General features: G+C 56.3%; 2 protein-coding genes across 4 annotated transcripts; both read right to left on the bottom strand.

Annotated features, from left to right (window-relative positions):
• Positions 1 to 1,255: 1,255 nt before the first annotated feature.
• On the bottom strand, positions 1,256 to 2,920 carry LOC122907558 (somatotropin). 2 transcript variants are annotated; one of them, XM_044250367.1, is made up of 5 exons: positions 2,884 to 2,920; positions 2,478 to 2,638; positions 2,190 to 2,306; positions 1,852 to 2,013; positions 1,256 to 1,561 (listed from the first exon to the last, which is right to left on the bottom strand). In XM_044250367.1, the coding sequence occupies exons 1-5, from the start codon at positions 2,891 to 2,893 to the stop codon at positions 1,361 to 1,363; spliced, it is 651 nt and encodes a 216-aa protein (XP_044106302.1). In that variant the 5' UTR covers positions 2,894 to 2,920; the 3' UTR covers positions 1,256 to 1,360. The 2 variants fall into 2 exon arrangements, with proteins under 2 accessions (XP_044106302.1, XP_044106301.1); XM_044250366.1 differs by lacking the exon at positions 2,884 to 2,920 and having other exon boundaries at positions 2,478 to 2,735.
• An 8,207-nt stretch (positions 2,921 to 11,127) lies between these two features.
• On the bottom strand, positions 11,128 to 14,627 carry CD79B (CD79b molecule). Of its 2 annotated transcripts, none has more exons than XM_044250364.1 (6): positions 14,480 to 14,627; positions 13,759 to 13,806; positions 12,586 to 12,888; positions 12,217 to 12,335; positions 11,904 to 11,945; positions 11,128 to 11,792 (listed from the first exon to the last, which is right to left on the bottom strand). In XM_044250364.1, exons 1-6 carry the CDS (start codon positions 14,541 to 14,543, stop codon positions 11,694 to 11,696), a joined length of 675 nt encoding a protein of 224 aa, XP_044106299.1. In that variant the 5' UTR covers positions 14,544 to 14,627; the 3' UTR covers positions 11,128 to 11,693. The 2 variants fall into 2 exon arrangements, with proteins under 2 accessions (XP_044106299.1, XP_044106300.1); XM_044250365.1 differs by having other exon boundaries at positions 13,759 to 13,803.
• Positions 14,628 to 20,349: the final 5,722 nt, after the last annotated feature.

Raw genomic sequence — 20,349 nt, 5'->3', positions numbered from 1 at the left:
GAAAATATGGAACACTCCAAAATTCAGTGTAAAAAAGCAGCAATTTCATGAGGGCTGTAATGTGTCAACACTGTAGATACATCATTTTACCTAATCCTAACACAGCCTTGCAAGGCAATTTGTTATCATTCATTTTATAGGTGAGAAAACTGGGTCCCAGAGAAGTTAAGGAATCTACTCATGAGCCTAAATTCAAGTCCAAATATTTCTGATTTGTTCTTTCACAAGTTATCCCAATCCACTGCCCTTAGAACAAATTACGCACTGACAGCTTGAAGAGCAAATAAGTTTGGGTTCATTTTTGCCCTTAAAAGTGTTTTCAATATGGGTGCGTCTGGGTGACTCATTCAGTTAAGTGTCCAACTCTTGGTTTCGGCTCAGGTCATGATCTCAGGGTTGTGAGATCGAGCCCCGAGTCTCACTTCCGGCTCAGTGTCCAGTCTGCTTGAGACCTTTCCCCCTCCCTGACTCTCCTTCCGCTCCCCCTCCCCATTCACACACGCTCTCTCTAAAATAAATAAAATATTTTTAAAAATATTTTTAATGTGAATTAGTCACTAATGTTTTAAAAATCAGATTTCACACGAAAGTCTGTATGTCCTGTGTGTCTTAAAAAATTCAGAAGCTTTAACAACCTTGCCCGGTGGTCCTAAATGGGGTGAAGTCTGGCTAGGCCCCCAACTTCACTGGGGCCTGAATTCTTCAGGTTGCTCCGGTCCCTGTGATCTGGGCTGTACCCCTGATGCGGAAGTGGAGTGTCAGTTAGGACTTACCCCTTCACGCCCAGCCCTCCTTACTTTCATAATTATCTACCTGGCCCCCCGCTGGTACTTAATTTGCAACCCTGATTTAGTGTCTTTCCTCCACTTCCTTGCCACCATTCAGATCCTGAATATTCTAAAGCTGTTTTGCATCGTTCCCGCTTCCCAAGAGTGGCAGCGTCTAACTGTGTCTTCATCTTAGACTTTCTTGGGGGCTAGATTTGGTGTTGTGGTGCCCATGGGGGAGGGAAGAACGCCTCTAGGGAATTTATGGGGGTGCTCCTGACCTATGGTTGCCCAGTGGGCTGGAGCCTGGGGCCTGGGGCCTGGGCAGGGGACTTGATGCGCCATGGACAGGAGTGAACGTGTCAGTTTCTTTTTAGCCCAGGGAGAATGGGGTCAGTGATCCTCCCCCGCGGACCCCACAGGATGCCAATGGTTGTCCCCCAGCCAGCCACTTGCCCCGCGAGATAGCATGACGCTCACTCAGACGCTGTGATGCAATTTCATTTTATTAGGAAAGCACAGAGGACACCGGGAGAGGCCCTTTCCAGGGTCAGGGGAGGCTGTGGGGCCGGGCTGAAAGGAAAGCCCGGCAACTAGAAGGCACAGCTGCTTTCCACGAAGCGGCGACACTTCATGACCCGCAGATACGTCTCGGCCTTGTGCAGGTCCTTCTTGAAGCAGGAGAGCAGCCCATAGTTCTTGAGCAGCGCGTCGTCGCTGCGCAGGTTTGTGTCAAACTTGTCGTAGGTTTGCTTCAGGATCGGCCCGGCCCGGGGGCTGCCGTCTTCCAGCTCCTGCCCAAGGGGAGGAGGGACAGAGAGGCCCAGACGTCGCCCGCTGCTCCTTCCCTGTCCCCCAACCGCGAGCGGCCCTCCCCTCCAGGGCTCCGAGAAGGGAATGGAGGATTCCCAGGAGGAACCGAGTAAGCGTTCTCAGGGGTCAAGGTCGGACTGCTTGCTCTACAGGAAGGGGCACCGTCTCCCAGCCCCTGCAAGACCCCCTGCCCCTGCAAGAGCCCCTGCCCCTCGTCAGAGCCAGCGGGGCCAGCAGGCCCAGGGGAGGGGACCCGCGGCGCCCTCCGCACCCGCATCAGCGCTTGGATGCCTTCCTCCAGGTCCTTCAGCTTCTCGTAGACTCGGTCCGAGGTGCCGAACACCAGGCTGTTGGTGAAGACCCTGCTGAGGAACTGCACGGGCCCCAGCCACGACTGGATGAGCAGCAGCGAGAAGCGGAGCAGCTCCATGTCCTGCGGGCAGAGGGGGCGGTGGGCCGGCTGGCCTAGGCCCTGGGGGGCCTCCCCCCACCGCCCTGCCACCCAGTGCCCCCTCCGCCCCAGGGGCCGACTCCTGCAGAGAGCAGGAGCCCCCTTCTTGGAAGGAGGGAGGCCCGTGACCCTCGGCCGGCCCGCCCTGGGCCACTCACGGATCTCTGCTGGGCCTCGTCCTTGCCGGTGGGCGCCGGGATGGTCTCCGAGAAGCAGAAGGCAGCCTGCGCGTTCTGGATGGAGTACCTCTGGCCCTCGGGGATGTACGCCCGCTCCTGGAGGAAGGATGCCCAGGTCCTCCTCACTGCCTGACTCGGAGGCCCCCTCCGTGTGTGCTCAGGGGACAACCTCTTGGCTCCTTGGTTTCCTCCCCCTTGCATCCCCGGGGTTGGGGGAAAGTCACCCCTTCCTGCCCCACCCCCAGCACCCATTCCTGGGAAGCTTACAAAGTCTTTGTAGGTGTCGGCAGCCAGCTGGTGCAGGTGCTGGGCCCGGAGCACGGCGTTGGCAAACAGGCTGGACAAGGGCATGGCCGGGAAGGCGCCCACCTCCTGAGGCCAGGGCAGGCTGAGCAGGGCGAACACCAGGAGCATGGAGTTCCGAGGACCTGCACACAGAGGGACACAGAGGGCAAGGCTGGGGCCCAGACAACGAGATGCCCGTTTCCTGCCAGCCCTTCCCCTCCCCCCAGGGGCTGAGAACATTTAACACTTGGCCAAACGTCTGGGCAGAGCCCTCTCTTCTCCCCTCCAGCAGCCCCAGAGCCCAGGGTTAGCGTCCCCAACCATTGGCAGGCCCCCCACCCCAACCCTCCCTTGCCCCTCAGTGCATGCCAAGGCCAAGGGGACTTACCAGCAGCCATTGCAGCCAGGTGAGCTGTCCACAGGACCCTGAGCGCTTTGGGGAGCTGGGTGCTGGGATCCTGGAATTGGTCCCTTGCGGGCCCTTTTTATACCCTGGTCCCTTCTCTCTCTCCCTCTGCCCCCACCTATTTTCTCTATACATTTATGCATTGGGCCAGTGGCCGGTCTGTGCTGATGGATAATTTAGAGCCTCCTCCCTCTTGTCCTGTTCCCGCTCTTCTTGGGGTCATGTCCCCCAGGCCGTCCCTGACATTTCCCCCTCTCCACCGTCGCCGGCCCTGAGGATTGTGCACACAGGGTCTCGGCTGGAGAGACCACCCAATCTGTCCTCATTTCCAGGGGCAGGTGGCAGGTGCGATGTGGTAGGGCACCATCATGGGGTGGTCTGCCCAGGGGAGGAGGACCCAACCAGTCCCCGAATGGGGGGCCGTGTAGGCCAGGTGTGCTGTGAGGGCTGTACCTCCCCCTCTGTTCCTATTCCTCCTCCCTGCACAGCTGCCCTCTGTCCACCAGGGAGAGCGTGTATTTGGGGAAAGGGAGCCCAGAACAGCCCAGGATCCTGGGGTTTCTGGGTACAGTTCAGCCCCAGGTTCCACCTCTGCTGTTGTCACCATCCCCTCCCCCCACCCTTTCCCGCCATCAGACCACTGGGTCTGGCCTGAGGCAGATGGTGCTGAACGAGGACTTCCAGAGGGCCCGGGCCCCACACTGTCTGCCCCTGCCTCCACCCCGGTTTCCTGAAGTAGGGACACCTCTAGGTGGCTGAGGCCGAGTCATAACCTGCCCCCCAACTCCTCAAACGTGCTATAGAGATGCAAACCAAGAAGAGAAGTGCGAGGGACAGACCCAGGCTCCTGGGGCTTCCCCCCCCCCGACCCCCCAGGCTCCTGGGGCTCCCCCCCCCCCGACCCCTCACCCAACCCAGCCACCGCCAGAGGATCTCCAGTTGGGAAGAGCCCTTGACAGTTTGGGTCTCGTCCCCACACTGGAACTTCGGGTACAGCACCCCCAAAGATGCTCTCTCCAGTTACCTCAGTTACCTCCCAGTCCTCCTTCTCTTTAATATTTGTATAGAACTCTTCACGTTGTGACACGTTTGACCCTCATGACCATCTCGAGAAGGCGGAATTATTGCCTCCCCATTTTACAGAGGAGCTGACTGAGGCTCAGAGAGGCTTGCTCTCGCCAGCTACTTAAGCCAAAGTTGACCTCCCAAACCTTCCTCTTCCCCTGTTGATCATCCCAAACCCTTTCTCCAGAGCAGACTGGGTGGGCCACTCAGTTATTGTATCTTTTAAATGTCTCTCAAAACAGAGATCCTGGGGCACCTGGGTGGCTCAGTTGGTTAAGCATCTGCCTTCGGCTCAGATAATGAGCCCAGGGTCCTGGAATAGAGCCCCGCATCAGGCTCCTGCTCAGAGGGAAGCTTGCTTCTCCCTCTCCCATCCCCCTGCTTGTGTTCCCTCTCTCTATCAAATGAATAAATAAAATCTTAAAAAAACAAAAACAAAAACGGAGATCCCGCCCCTCATCACGAGGGTCCCTTTGCTTCACTTTGTCCTCCCCCATGAGGCAGGCTGTGGTCCCTCATTTCCCACGCAAGACTGGGCCAGACATGGGGTGTATGTTGGAGACCAGGTAGCCGTACAAGGCGGCGGCTGGGAAAGCTGGGTAGGACAGTCACCTGTCAGCCTCCAGGCCAGGGCGTGGGGACATTGTGGCCTCGGCAGGCCACCAGCATCAGATCACCCCCAGGACTAAGAGCGGGAATTTCCCTCCCTGTACACCTTCCACCTCTTGAGTCTAAGAACATTTAGCACTTGCCCTGTGGGAAAATAAACAAATGAACCAGTAAACCCTTCTAGAGGTCGTTGGCTGTGGTGTTAGCAACCAATGTTGAAAAGCCACACCCTTGTGGTCCAGGATGCAAGTGCTGGCCTCTTGCCACCTCCCACTTTTAGGATACACTTCCTTTTCTCCCATCATTCCAGAATCATCGCCCAACTGTGCCCTGATTCATTGTCTGCTGGAGAAGGCATTGGGACGCACAGAGCTCTTCCCTAGGCAGGGCTGAGGGAGGACCAGAGGGGGCTGTCATTGAAGATGTAGGCCTGAGGAAGAGGGGGGCATGGGAAAGGCTCTCCACTCTTCCTTGCAGCTCTACTACAGAGGAGGGGCCAGGAGCAAAATGGAGGAAGTTCTCGGAGCTCCACACAGCTTTCTGCCTCCCCCTTCCCTCTTTCTACTTTGTGGAGGATGGATGTGGAACCCTTCATGACCAGTTTCTAGCTAATGGTGGGGGAACTTGTATGTGAACTGTGGACCATGGTGAGGCCTCAGGCCTCCCTTAGGAGTGAGGGTACAGGAGCCCAAGTTGGGGACTGCTCAAGAACCACACAAGATGGGTACAAAGGAGGTGTGACTAAGGTTCTCCTCAGGTGGAGATGGAAGAACAGATGGAACCAGCCAGATCAGGGGACTGGACCTTCTCTTCTCACCAAACCCACTTCCATTGGCCCCGGAACTAGACTGGCTCACAGGACTCTGGAGGTCCCTGAGGATGCCCCATTGGGGTTACCACAGTGGCAGCTAGAATGGAAGGGTGTGGAGGTAGACTAGAGATTTTCCCTCCAGTGCTGGGGAGTCACCCACCCTTTCTTGGAGCACCACGGGGCCAGTGGTGGCTGGTGGGAAGAGGCTGTGATTAGCATCTCTGGGGGCAGCCTCAAAAGGCTCAAGATGAATTGCCCATCATCTTGGAATCCATGAGATTCAGTGTTTGGAAGCCCTTCATATTTTCAGATTTGAAATCTGGGGTTTTCTGTACCTATTGTGGAAGCTTACAGATCGGCTCTTGATCTGAAAGTGACTTCTTTCAGGCTTCAGGAACCCCTCTGAGGTTCAATCCATGGGGTCTGGAGTCTTTTTTTGGAGTCATACTTACTGCAGGCTCAGGGACAGCCTCAGAGGGACTGGTGGCAGTTCTTTCCACTCCCGCCACCTTGGTCACTTGAGGTCCACATTTCCCACCGCGAACTCGGTGCTGCTTTTCTGGAGGCCAGACGCTGGGATTGTCCCTGGGACGTAACTCCGCCTCCTCTTTGCTGCCAGCTTCCAGTCCCAGCACCATGTCAATCATTCCGCATTGGGTTAAGGTCTCTAGAGAATATTATGTGGGGGTTCCTAAAGGCTTCGTCAGGGGAGTCGGGGAAGGAGAACAACATTTCTGAGTGCCCACCACGTGCCAGGCTCTGTCCTGGCTGATAGGAGAGGGACGCCCATTTCAGACAAGGACACTCAGACTCAAAGATATACTGAAGTTTGCCCACGGTCTCTTAGCTCTTAAGTGACAGCTGTCCAAGGCCCCCATCTTCCCACCACATGGGACTCTTTAGACCCTCGTCCTGGAAAGACAGGGGCGCTGCTGTGCATGGACAGAACTTTCCTCAGCACAAAGCTAACAGAGAGGGTCAAGTCCCTGCTCAGAAGATGTTCAGTGAAGCTGGGGGGAAATGAACGGAAAGAGCTTCACCCCAGAATGAGGTCCACTGACACCAAGAAAAGCTGCAGAAAAAAACAACTCGATGTAACCCGATTTAATGAACCAAATCACATCATCCTTCACATGTGAATTGCACGTTTCAGTGTGCATCATGTTTTCACTTCCTTTATCTCATTGGACCCTTGGGTTTGCCACAGGGCTCAAGCATGGAGGAAGGGCCTTGGAGGGGTTGGGAGGTGGGGCATAGGATAGGGGTAGGCACTCCTGTGGGCCGATAAGAGGGTTGTTTACCCTGGCTGAGAACCTCTGAACCATCTGCGAGTGCCTTACAGCCTCGGTAGCTGGCCCTATGAATGTCCACTTTGGGGATTACTCCCCAGGAAGACAGTCCCCTGGAAAAAGAAGTAGAGAAAGGGCGCCTGGGTGGCTCAGTTGGTTGGGCAACTGCCTTTGGCTCAGGTCATGATCCCAGGGTCCTGGGATCAAGACCCACGTAGGGCTCCCTGCTCAGCAGGGAGTCTGCTTCTCCTTCTGCCCCTCTCCCCGCTCTCTCTCTCTCCCACTCTCTCAGACAAATAAAATCTTAAAAAAAAAAAAAATAAAAAAGAAAGAAAAAGTAGTAGTGAGTACCCAGGTGTGTCCAGCAGCTGTGGGAACTCTCGGGTGCTTTCCTGATTGGTGCCTTTAATTGGAAATCACCTCTGACTCCTTTAACCTGATTCAGTGCTTATTTATGGACATTTTATGCCCCTTGTGGGACTGTAAACCCTTTGAGGGTGGATTCTTGCCTTTTATCTATTCATTCGTTCACTCATTCTTCACGTACTAGCTGGTTCTAGAAGTCGTCATCGCTCTATGTGCTAGATAGCATACCCGGCAGATGGGCATACCCAGATGAACAAAAGGCACCGTTCTTTCTCTGCTGGAGCTTACAGTCTAAGGGGAAGAGAGGCAAGAGCAAACACATACTTATGTAATGGGAAAATATACCAGGAAATTTCACATTGTGAAAAATGCCATGAAGGAAACAGCTAAGATAGGAGAGAGCAAACCCTGGGAAGAAGGGGCAGTGGAGGGGCGCCTGGGTGGCTCAGTGGGTTAAGCCGCTGCCTTCGGCTCAGGTCATGATCTCGGGGTCCTAGGATCGAGTCCCGCATCGGGCTCTCTGCTCAGCGGGGAGCCTGCTTCCCTCTCTCTCTACCTGCCTCTCTGCCTACTTGTGATCTCTCTCTGTCAAATAAATACATAAAATCTTTAAAAAAAAAAAAAAAGAAAGAAAAAGAAAAAAGAAGGGGCAATGGATAGAGGGCACAGTCCCAGAGCCAGGAACTCAACCAGCACGTGCTAGGTGGAGTGAGCAGAGGCGGGGACAATGCCAAGGGAAGAATGCAAATACCCCCCGTCCCGACTTGGTCAGGGAGGCCAGCTTGTGTCTCTGTGTCCTCCTTAGAGAGAATCTAAGTACCAAAAAAAAAAAGAAAAGAAATCATAAAAAGTACAAGATCTAACAGGGCACAGCACCACATGCATGGAAAAACTTAAATGAAAAAAATAGACAAGGCAGTATGCCCATGCTGGTCACAAGTACACACAAATATTCTACACGGACTCATGACTTACAGAGCCTGAGCCCTAAGCCGGTCCTCCGGAGGCGTCCAGGACCACTCCCCCCTGCCCTCCCACCCCGAAAAAAAGTGGGGTTCGGTAAGAGAGAAAGAGATCTTTATTATTTTCTTTTTAATTTAAGAAACGCACTAGGATCCATCTAAATGTGCTTTAACAAGCTATGCTCTGAACTTAGGATGTAATGCTGGTTAATTTTTGTGCTCTGCGGAATCATCTAGGTTTCCAAGTAAAGGCTTTGGAGTTGGAGGGGCCACTGAGGTATCCCAAGTAGAAGGTTTGGCATTGCTTTGTTTTTGTTTGCGATGGAGTCCCCAGCAGATTCTGAGGGTGCCCGAACCAGGAGTGCCGTGGGGAGCCAGACACACCCGGGAATTTCACAGATGCGGGCCCTGAATCCAGCCCTGAGGGTCATCTAAAGGGCAGAACCCTCAGACGGAATCTGGGAATCCCAAACCCCGAGTTCCATGATGGCCTTTTGTAGCCCCTTGGCAGAAGACTCAGAGCCCTGCCTGAGACTCCGACACTACCTACTGGCGACACCCACACAGTGGCAGCTTTTGACATTTTGTTTTGTTTTTCTCTCACCTCTGATTCTGCTGGAAAAAACACCCAAACCCTCAGGTCAGAGCTCCCCCAGCCTGGCAGCACCTGCATCGAAGGGGCCGGAAGTCAAGCTAGAACGAAGAAGGAACCAGCCTATGCTTACAGCAGGGCCCCGAGGGACCCGGCTGGATTCCCCCAGTGGGCAGTGGGGCTTGTGCCCACCAAGGCGCCTCAGGGCTGTGTTCTGTGGAAGGGGAGGCCTGGGGGAGCCGGCCAGAGTGGGACCCCTGGAAGGTTGGCCCCATGGCGCCAACTCCAGCCCGGCTAGGTTTCATGTCCCCATGTGCTGGAACCTGAGAACAATGGGAAATGTCTGCAGATGGCCAATGTTGCCCCAGGATTCTCTCCTCCCTGGTTCTCCTCCTTCTTGACTTCCTCCTCAGTGTCTCCATACTGCACACTCCTCCAAGGGAGGCAGCTGCGAGGGACTGGGAAGAACGCTGGGCCTGGCATCAGAAGCTGTCCCATGCCCCAGGAGCTCTGGGTTTGGCCCACTGTTATCTCCTTGAACCTTGATTAGCTCATTTATCAGATGGCGATGATGCTGCCCCCTTCCAGGGTTACAGCGGGACTTGCGCAAGATTATGTACATGAACTTGGGGCTGTCTGATACAATTTTATTGGCATTTCAGAGGTTCTCATTATGTAAGTATCTTAGGGGCCCAATAAAAGATTTTGGTTCATGTTCCGTATCCTGATTGCAGTGGGAGGGGCGTGTTATATAAGTCTGCACAAATGATAAAATTCATCAAACTGTACATTGAAAGAAAACAAAGTCAGTTTAACTGTACGACAAGGTTTTTTCCTTAAAAACAGATCAGCATGTGGTTCCTGACAAAAACTTGCCCTGAGACAAGTTTTTATGATTCCCATTCTACAGATAAAGCAACTGAGACCTGAGACGTTCATCACCCCAGCAGCTTCATCTGCATTGCCTTAGTCAGTACTGGGGGCCCCGTAAGCTAGATAGGACCATAGCCAGAGCATAAGCCCCTAAGACAGAAAAACAAAAACAAAGAAAAAAAAAAGGCAAAGAGACCAGACGGGTTTCTACATCATAACCATGAGGGCAAATACCCTCTAGGGTGTCTGGGGAAGGAGGCAGAACTTACGGCTCAAATCCTTCTCTGCCAACAGCACTGCCAAATGCTAGGAAAACTCAGTGATTCAAAAGTATTGGTCTTTTGGTAAAGCCAGGGCCGGTCCTAGACTCAGGGCAGCCCCAGGTCAGGGGAGACCCTGCTGGGGGGAGAAGTGAAGACACCCTCCCACCCCCAGCCCGGCTGCTAGGGTCCCTGGCGGAGGCAGGAGGACAGAATTAGCGCCACTATGCAAAGCAGCAGGAGAGGAAGGGCTCCAGCTCAGTGGAGGCAGATGCCAAAACAAACCTTTTTCCTTGGGCCACCAGGAGGCCACGGAGGCCGCGGAGGGAGCAGGGAGCGGGCCCTGCCTGGCCTTGCCCCGCATGACTCCTGGGGAGCACCACTGAGCCAAGCATACACGGAGTGTTGGGAACCCCATGTGCGGGAACCTTAGCCCCCCAGCCCCGCCCCCGCTGCAGGTCCAGGGACATGGTGGAGTGGGGGAAGCTGGTAACAACTGTTGGGTATTCTTACTGGTCCCCACATGCTGGTCTTGCTTCTCCAGTTAAATTGGCACTTCCCTGGGGGCAGGGATTTCTCTGGCCTGAATCCAGAGCGTGAGTGGCAAAGAGGTGTCTCCGGGAGGTCAACAGGAAGTGAGTGACACCTGGCTTTGCACACGGAGGTTCACTGCTCTTAAGCTCCTAGCTGGGAACTGTTCCCAGTTACTCCTGCGGATGGCAGGTTGGGGTCCTAGTTTGTAGGGCCCTAGGGATCATTTTGTAGGGACGTTGGGGCCTTAGGGGGCCTCTGATGTGTTGCTGGGAAAGGCTGAAGGAATCACCTAAGGACCCCCAAACTTCACCACCACAAAGCCTCCCTCTTTAGGGATCTCTCTCCTGCATGGCTCTGGGTCAAACTTAAAAACAAAACTTTCAGGTGTGGTGGGGAGTAGTTTAACTGGAGAACAAAGGCCAACACGGGCAGCGCAATGCACAAACGGGGCTTGGGCAGGGACTGGGGGTATTTCAGAGGACTTCTCGCAGATGGAGGGCCTTCAAGGACAGTAGGATTGGGATGGGCGGGCGAGGGCAAGCTCCTTCAAGGCTGAGACCCCCTGCCCTAAAGAGCAGGACCCAAGTGCTGCTTGAGGGCTAGAGGGAATGCAGGATGAAGGCGTCCCTGCCAAAAAGGGCTACCAGCCTTTCTCCCGTCTGGGCCCAGCTAGGGAAAGCAAGAAGGGCGTAACTGCAGACCCCAGCCAGACTTTCAGAGAGAAGCCCTAGTGAGCCCAGGAGAGGTCCATGAGACCCATGGCAGTCATCCTCTCCCACACCCTGCAGGCCCCCAGAGGCCCAAACACTTGTGCCCAGAGAGATACGCTAACCCACCCCATACCCATAGATGTCACAAGCCTGTATGTGGTTTCTCGACACACTGTTTATTCCATGGGAGAATGGGATCACGGCTAGGAGCCCCCTGGGTTGGCAGAGGGAGGGAGAGTGTGGGAGAGTGTGGGAGAGGGAGGGAGAGGGAGGGAGAGGGTAGGAGAGTGTGGGAGACGCATGTTGCCCTCTGTGGCCCATCTGTGGCCAAGTGGGAGGGCCCATGGCTTTTCCTGGGCTCTGCAGGAAGCTGGTCTGCCTGAGTCCATTCGCAGGTTCCAGACAAGCCTCTGCCTTCCCCATTCTGAACGTGGGCTGGATCCCCACACAGCACCCCCAGAAGTCTGGGTCCAGTCTATCCCCAGAGAACTCCCCATTCCAAATCACTGCCCGGCCCTACGGCCCTTCTGCTCCAGTCTCTGTGGCAAGAGCTGGGGACCAGGGGCCAGGGTGGGTGGGGGGCAGGCAGATGCGGTGGGCCAGCTTCGGAGGCTGACCGAGGTCCAGGGGAGAGGGGACGAGCTGGGAGCTGGAGGCGGCTCTCACACAGTCAATGCAGGCCCGGCTGGCGGGGCCCAGGGGCGTGGGGAGGGCCGGCCCCTCACTCTTGACCTGGGTGCTCCCCGACTGACCATTTCACCTCTCCTGTCCGCAGAGTCACTATGTCCTCATAGGTGGCTGTCTGGTCGATGTTCAGGCCCTGGAAACACAGGACGGTGCTCAGGCCTTGACTCCCCTCTGCCCACACCAGCGGACGGTGTTGCCAACCAACCCACAGCCCTCAGCGTCGCGGGGTCCCCCTCTGCCTTACCTCGTAGGTGTGGTCTTCATCCATCCCAGTCTTGCCGTCATCCTGGCCGGGCAGGGGATGGAGAACAGAGCGTTAGCTGCCCCCACCCCATCCGCAACTTGGCCAGGCTGGGGAGGGCCGGGGAGACGGGGCTGGGGTGAGGGGTTGGGGGCCAGGGATGAGGGGTGAGGGGGTGAGGAGCACTCAGAACTGAATGGACGAAGGTGTGACTGCAGAGATGGGTCAATGGGTGGGCTCCCGGGCTGGGGAGAGGGAGAGCCTGCCCACGTCTGGCCTGTCCCAGGGCCGCCCCCACCCCAGCCGCCGTAGTCACCTTGTCCAACAGCAGGAAGATGGGCACGATGATGAAAAGGATGATGAGCAGTGTCTGGATCATGATAATGCCATCTTTTAGTGTGTTCCTCCGCTTCAGCTGTGCCAAGGTGCTTAACCCTGTGGGGAGGTGGCAGGGGCGGTAGGGCCGTTAGGGGGGGCGGTGAGGCTGGGGGCCCCCCTCCTTGGGCCTGCGCCCCTCAGGACCTCCTCAGTGGCTCTCCTGGGAGATCTACAGCCGTGGCCACCTTCACAGTGTGGTCCCCCGCAACAGTGGGAGTCTGGGCCGGAGTGTGGATGGCTCTACAAAGGCTCCGTGGCCCCGAGGCCCCCTCTCCGACCCTGGTGGGAGGACAGGCCCCAAACACACCCATGACTCGCAGTTCAGTGCTGCAGCCCTTGCTCAGGAAGCCCTCTGGGCACTTCTGCTGGCAGATGTAGATGCCGCTGTGCTGGGAATGGATGCCTTTGATGGTGAGCGTGGCAATGGAGCCGTTCTGGGCCTGTAGTATGTCGCCCTTGTTCAGCAGCAGCTTGGGCTCCAAGTCCATCTCCCGCTTCCGGAGCCAGCGCACGGTCCCCGGCTCCTCAGTGTAGCACCTGATTTCCACCGTGGAGCCCCTTTTCCGGGCTATGAAGCGTGGGTTCTGCCGGATGCCGGAGCAAGTGCTTCCTGTGGGTGCCAAGGCGGGGGGGGGGGGTCAGCACCCTGCAGTGTGTCTTCCTCGCTGCCAGCCCCACTGTGGGCCCCTCCCCTTGTGGCACTCCCCTGGCTCAGCGCCCCCCTTCGTCTGCTCCTGGGTGTGGGACAGTCATGAGGCAGAGGTGTGTGGGAGCTGGGCCACATGAGTGGCTACAGGCCAAACCACTGGGTCCCGCCCCTTTCCGACTGCCCCCACCTCAACAGTTGATTTTCCTTTAGAAGGGCTTTAGAACCTTCCTACACCTTTCCATGCCCATATGGCAGCATGATCTGGGCCTCACTCACTGGGGCCCAAAGGCCCATAGGACGGCCCCCCACCTGGCCTGGTGCTCCCACTTTCTGATTCCTAAACCTTCTTTCTCAGCTTGGCAAGCTCTCCCCACCCACCTGCTCCAAGAAGCCCTCTCCTGCATCATTCCCAGTGTTCCCAGTGAGGGGCCCCTGGGAACCTCTGAGGCCCTGTGACCTGTCAGAGCCCCTAAGGTTACAGGCTCCTTCCCCTGCTGAGGCCGACTCCCCAACTAGACAGACCCAGCCTGAGTCCTCGGTACAATTCCCGCTGGCTTCCCCCCTTCACCCCGGGTTAAGCCATACCCCTTAGCTGCTGGGACTGGAGCACTTAGTCTAATGAGGGTGAGAGATGGCAGGAGGGGTGCTGGGGGGGCCCTCGGAGCCCACCATCTGAGATGGAGACCCTAAGGTAACCTAGAGATAGGTGTCCTGGCTGGGGAGATCCAGGGGGACAAGGGCACAGGGGCAGCCATGGGACAGCCCCTGGGACAGGAACCAGCACTGGACACACACATACTTGCCCCATAAGGGGCAGGGGAAGTTACTGACCTTTGGGATCCCGGTACTTGTCTTCTGTTTTGGCTGCTAGCACACCTGCTGGGTGGGAGGAAGTAGGCGGGGCTGGCTCAGGGCTCCCCACTGGAAACTGGCTGCCCCACCCCGGCGGCCCCCTGCATTCCTAGACCCACTTCCTCCTCCCAGGACATCAAGGTCAAGACCTCTGAGCCCTCCCTGGTACCGCTCTGGAGAGATTGGAGTGGGGAAGCCACCAGAAATCCACCTCCAAGTCCCCCTTTTGCCTTTGGCCAGTTGGCTGGCCTTGAGCAGGCACCTAGATGAAATCGGAGGAAAGTCACAACTGGAGGACTGTCCTGTCTTCCAGACCAGGGGACCATTTCTGGAATGTGCACATCCCAGGGTCTGGTTGGGGGCAGCGCCTCTCCTGTGTACCCCACCTTCCCACACACAATGCTCTCTGGGGACTGGGGGTAAACCATACTCCTCTCTTCCTTCCCAACCGCTCACCCCAGCTCAGCCTGACACCCTCCAAGCAGGAGAGGGGCTGGGGCCACAGACCCCTGAGCCCATCAGCATGGTATCCCCACAGACCCAGGCCCCACGGCAGTCTGAGAGAGGCAGGAGGCAGAAAGCGTGAGAGACAGAATGGGGAGGTTGGGGAGAGCAGGACACAGAAGGGTAGAAACAACCAAGCAGCCAGTGACAGAGAGTGAAACCCATGGGCCTCGTTTGGGGGGTGTGGGGGGCGTACCCGAAAGCAGCAGCAGCAACACCAGACAGTTGCTGGGCACGGGAGACAGCACCAGCCCGGCCATGGTCACCAATCCACTTCGGACTCCAAGCTGGTGACTAGGACAGACACTTCTGGGTGGGAAACGTGTAACTGCCTGGGCTGCAGCCTGTCCCCTCCCTGCCTCTTCCCCACCAGGCCCCTTCCTGCCATGCAAATTGGGACCCAGGGGAGGCACCAGCTCTCTCGGGACCCTGGGGGAGGGCTGGGCTCTCTTGTCAGCTGTGCAGCTAAGGCTCAAACGACACCATAGTGGATGACCCTTGGAGGCAAGGGCCGCCGAGTCTCCCGAGGGCAGCTTGTGTTTCCCTCCCTGTGTCCTCACCCCACTGACAGTCATGTCCTGGGGTCCCCAGGCTTCCATTGCACAGTCTAGGTTCCCAGACCCTTAGCTGAACACATCTGGGGCCTGTGGGTGAATGTGAGCACAGCTCCTCGGCTCTGGGACAGCCAGCACTCTGCAGGAAGAGAGGCACCAAGGAAAGATGAAGCAGGGGTGCTGGGGGAGGATTGCTCCGAGCCTGGCCCAGGTTCCCGGAGGGCCCAGAGTGCAGCCTCTTGGTTGGAGTGCAGGCAGCCATGGTGGGGATTGATGAAGATTTGACCCTGGGGAGGAAGGGAGCCACAGAGGTTCTTGAGCAAGAGCCAGATGTGGTGGCTACTTGGGAGAAGACATAGTCCAGACCCTGGCAAGAGGCCTCCCTCCTTCACTTGGTGAGAGAATTTGCTAGAAGCTGCAAGAGGGGGTGGACTTAGGTAGAGAGAGCTTAGAAAAAAACCTACCACTCAGCAATCAGGGGACTCCCAAAGAGTTGTCCAAATCTCCCAGGTCTGGGGTGGGGGACAAGAGGCTAGTGTGGGGAAAGCTCCAGGTTCTGACACTCGAAGGCTCTCTGGCTTTATCTTGCCAGTCAGTACAGTGGTGGATGGAACCACAGTGCTCAGAAACTTGTCTGAGTTTCTGTTTTTATGTCCCTGGGTCAGACACAACTTTGGCACCTTGGGGGCCGGGGCTGCCCTTGTGCAGTGCACAACCTGCACAGCCACACAAGGCAGGCTTGCATACCTCAGCCCTGCAGCTGAGCTCACTCTTAGTTTTATGTCTCCCCCCTTTTCTCTCTTGTCCTCTCAATCCCTCTCTTCTCCCAACTCCCAGGAGGGGAAGAAAGAGGCTGAAGCCTATGTGTCCTCTGTCTACATCTCATTCTCCTGCCACCCTCCATTTTTCAAACAGCTTATGTTACCAGAGCTTGGGTTCAGAGAGATGTGGACCTTTTCCATGCCCCAGGGTTGGCAATGAGAAAGGCAGGGGTCTGGGTGGTGCCCCCTCAGTCCTGGTTGCCACAGGCCTTACCTGGACGGTACAGGCCACTGCAAAGGAGTGCCAGCCAGGACCAGAGCTATAGAAAACAGGAACAGAAGGGTTAAGCTTTCATTCAAGGAACAGCTCGTTCCTCGCAGTCCCCAGATGTTCTTGCTGTTTCCAGATGTTCCAAATGAAAAAAAACCAACAAGCCAACAACATTTCTCTGAAAAGGTGTCAGATGTTCAGTTCACAGAACAAACAGCCCAGGAATATAAACATCACCTGAGGTCAGCCTGGGGACCACAGGCCCCTTGTGCTGTGGCGGTGAGGGGGTGGGGGTAGTTGGTTGGAGACCCCACCCCCAGAGGAATGGGGGAAATCCAGGGGTTTTTTCCTTTAGCAAAATACTTCCTCACGAGGGAGACCTTGGTTAGCTTCGGACCTAGTGCAGCCCCAAATTTGGGAAGATGATTGGGGAAGGTTTGGGGTACACCCGTGTGTATGTGCATGTGACTGCTCACACGGTGTGTTGCCTGGGCTGCCTGGTGTGGACTCTGCTCAGGAGCTGGGCCGAGCGCCCAGGGTGACTACAGGGGGGCATGGAGTTTGGGGGGCAGATGGCATTTTCTAAACACATCCACACACCCACATCCCCTGTGGGCTGGCATGCAGATGTGTCCTTTGGACTTCATTCCCATTCATGCCTGGCAGGGATCCATTTTCAGGAGTGGGTGGAAGCAGTGGGGCCCCCACCGCCTGTGGGGTTATTTGTCACAGCTGGGGCTGTGCTGTTCCTTCTCCGATGACAACAGCACAGAGCTCTATCTGGGGTCGTGACGCCTTTTCTTTCCTGGAACAGGAGGCCCCATAAGCCCATTCCTGCCTCTGTCCCCAGCTACCCTGGCCTGCACACCCCGACACTTGGCCGCCTCCACCTCCGCTTTCCAGGAAGGCAGCACTGAGACAAGAGATGGGGGTGGAGGGAGAGGAGACAAGAGGCTTAGGAATTGGAGTAAGCAAGAGGTCAGGGACCCCCAGCACTGCTGGAGAGGGTGAGAGAGGGCAGAGCCTCAGTTTGGAAGGAGGGGCTCAGACCAGTCCCCCTCCCCCTCAATCCGCTCTGCCTGGCTCTGCTGGGCTTGCTGTTTTGTGGGCAGAGGGGTGGAGGCCCACTGGCTAAGAAGGAGGTGGGTTTGATTCCTGACCCTGCAACCTACCAGCCAGAAAGCAGACCCAGGTTTGACTCCTGACCCTGCAGGGTACCAGTCAGAAAGCCGACCCCTTACCTGGCAGTTCTCATTGAGGAGTGGTCCCACCCCACCCCAGGGAGCAATTGCAAAGGCACTGGGGCCAGCTGATAGCTGATGGAGGGGATGACTTTGAAATATTAGCTTGTGCTTTTCATCTAGTATTTTGCCTCTTTTCCTCCACTATTCAAGGCTCAGGGGAACAGTGGGTCAGGGCTCCTTGTTAGCTCTCCTGTCCTTGGAGCTGGAGAAGCCCCACGCACAGTATGGAGAAACTTAGATTGGGAAGGAGCACCCCCAACCCAGGGAGGGAGGTCAGTACCCTGGTTAAGGGCTCAGAACCCTACAAGGATGCTGAACCCCTCTCCCCAAGCATAGAGCATAGCAAGGAGGGAAGGGGCCTCAGGAATATGGCTGAGGGACATCAGGGTGGCCTGTGGCAGTGCTCCCCAGCCAGCACAGGGTCCATGTAACCTTAGGACCCAGGAAAAGAGGGTGTAGAAATATTGTAAAGTACTGTTTCCTCGTTTGTGCAAATAAAGCTTTGGACGTTGGAAATCAAGTTGTAGAAAACAAAATTATATATAAAATTGTATTTCACTCACCAGGCTTGTGGACTTAGCTCACTATGTCGTATTACTCATTATCACAGGTCCAGGGGACCCTGGGCTCTCTGAGGTCAGAGTTCAGAGGTCAGGTCCTCTGCAGACAGTATCCCTAACTGTGGGGAGGGAGTGTTCACACCATGGGACCCTGGGCTCTCTGAGGTCAGAGTTCAGAGGTCAGGTCCTCTGCAGACAGTATCCCTAACTGTGGGGAGGGAGTGTTCACACCATGGGACCCTCAGGCACCTTGGGGCCTGTGGGGGGCGCAGAGAAGTGAAGGGGGCTTCCAGAGAGGAGGGGCTGGGGCTACTGGGTCTGAGTACCATTTCCTGGGCACCATCATGGGTGGGGGAGGGACTGCTGCCTGTTGGAGAGGGGCCTACGCCCCCTGACCTCGCCGGGCCTCCTGAGAAGAGGTTGGAGCTGTAACCTTAAAAATAAAACTGCCAGTTATCTTACTGGCAAAAGATGGCTTAATTCGGGAAAGCAGAGAATTGCCACACCACACAAGCAAACTGGGTGAAACTGGAGGCACCGCCCCAAGGAGGAAGACAGGCTCCTTTATAGAGGAAAGAGGAGACTGGGAAGGCTGCTGTAAAAGAAAAGTCCATTGGAGTGAAGTGGGAGTTGGAAGTATGGTGACTTCTTATTGGCTGAGTTGTGAGTGTCTATCATTGGCTGGGCTGTTGCCGGGGTAGGAGGAAAATCTTTCCTTCCCCTGCCAGACAGTAAAATAGTAGGTACATGCAAGGTCCCTCTCTTCCCGGTCAGTCTGCAGTTGATGAGAAGTGATGGAAACTGAGAGCTCCTCCTGCTGAACCTCCCGACTCCGTTTTAGTGAGGCTTCCCTTTATTAATTTTCAAAGTCCAAGTCTCCTTTTGGAGGGGGTCAGGAGAGAGCTGGACTGGGCCAGAAAGGGAGTTGGGGCCCTCCTTATCTTGCCCTCTACCCACATTGAGGCTCCCCAAGTCCTCCCCATTTTGGCTCCAATCCCCACCAGCCCTTCTTGCCTCTTGCAGCCCTCAGACCCTGTCAACATCCGCACAAGGAGGTGCAGAAGGAAGAAGCCTGCAGGTGAGGCACGTGGGGTGGGGGGTGGGGGAGGTGTTGAGGGGTGGCAGGTTTATTATAAGAACTGTACAAAGGAGCCTGGCTTAGGTCTGTTCCCACCCGGACAGAGTGGGGATGGGTGTAGGTGTGGACAGGGGCCAGAGGCCAGGGCCGGGGTGGGTGGGGAGTCTCTGTAGTCTCCATGCAGTCTTCGGGTGAATATCCAGTTCAACAGATGTGGAGGCTCTTGGGGACACCCCAGTTTGGGGGAAGGGCAGGGGACAGGGTACTGGTCAGGGAGGAGGCTGCCCTCTCTAGGATGCATCTTCTGAAGGAAGAGACAGACAGTTGTGGGAAGGTAGGAATGGGGCTTCCTTCCATGGAGGACACAGGCAAGAGACAGGGAGCGGGGCTGAGGCAGTGGGTGTGATGAAGGGAATAGGAGGAAGGGACAGTGGCTGGCCAGGAGGCCAGAGAGTAAGGCAGAAAGAGAGGCTCCAGCCTGTGGGCACACGCACACGCGCGCAGACACACACACACACATACACAGACCCACACCCACAGCCACATTGTTTTGGAGGTTTTGCTGCTTCCTGAGTTTTAATCAAACTGTTCACAAGAAACAAGACAGAGAAGAGGAACTAAGGCCAACGAGGACTCAACGTGCAAACCTTACCATGCACATTCACACTCATTCACACACTCACAGCACAGGCACACCCCATGGACAGGACTGCACAAGGACACACACGCGCACACCCGTCAGACTACAGGGGCACGCAGACACTACAGACAGCACACACACGCGGAGGCAGGACACAGTGCTTTGAGGACTCGAATGCACACACAGCTGTACACACCGGCATGAAGCAGACCCAAGGTACACGCACAAGTGAGTAAATCCAGTGATGCCTGAGGTGTCTCCATGCCTTCTCTGAGCTCAGCCTCCATCTGTTCTCCGGGAGCCGAAAAGGCCTAGTGTGGCCATGCCCGGACCAGTGGTGCCAATAAAAATGCTGCCTGGTGTGCCAGGCAGCAGGAAGTTGGAAGGCTGGGCCCGAGCCAGGGGAGCTGCGCACATCCCGGTGTTGAAATCTAACACGGGCTCAAGGACAACACTCTTAGGATCACTTTGAGGATGGGGAGAGAAGGATGAGGAGGGACGGAGAGAGGGGTGTGGCAGGGGCTGAGGGGATCTGGACGCTGGCTGAGGCTACAGAGAGCCCTGTGGTGCTAAAGCGGGAGGGAGGGAACAGAAACCTACCCCCAGGCTCCAGGGTCCCTGCCCCTGCCCCAGGTCTGGGTGCTCTGGCCAGGGAAGCCTCCAGGGCAGTGATGCGGCTGGTGGGACCCCACCTCTGTCAACCCTCCATGCTTCCTAGAAGAAGATCATTCTTGAGTGGAACCCTCCCTCCTGCTCTTCCCCCAGGGGACGGCCGGGGGGAGCCAGGGGCTGCACAATAGACAAAGCAGGGCATGGTTTCAGGGGCCACAACCCCAGCCAGATGCATCAGGATCCAGTGGCCAACCAGACTCAGGGAATCACTTGTGGACCAGTGACATTTCTCTTCTCCAGTTAACTTGTGGTCTGGAAGGACGTAGCTGTATCCCAGGCAGGGGAG

The sequence above is a fragment of the Neovison vison genome, chromosome 5 (assembly GCF_020171115.1).
Source record: "Neovison vison isolate M4711 chromosome 5, ASM_NN_V1, whole genome shotgun sequence".
Taxonomy (NCBI): Eukaryota; Metazoa; Chordata; class Mammalia; order Carnivora; family Mustelidae; genus Neogale; species Neogale vison.
The sequence above is the reverse complement of the archived record's forward strand: the minus strand, read 5'-3'. Positions and strand labels throughout refer to the sequence as shown.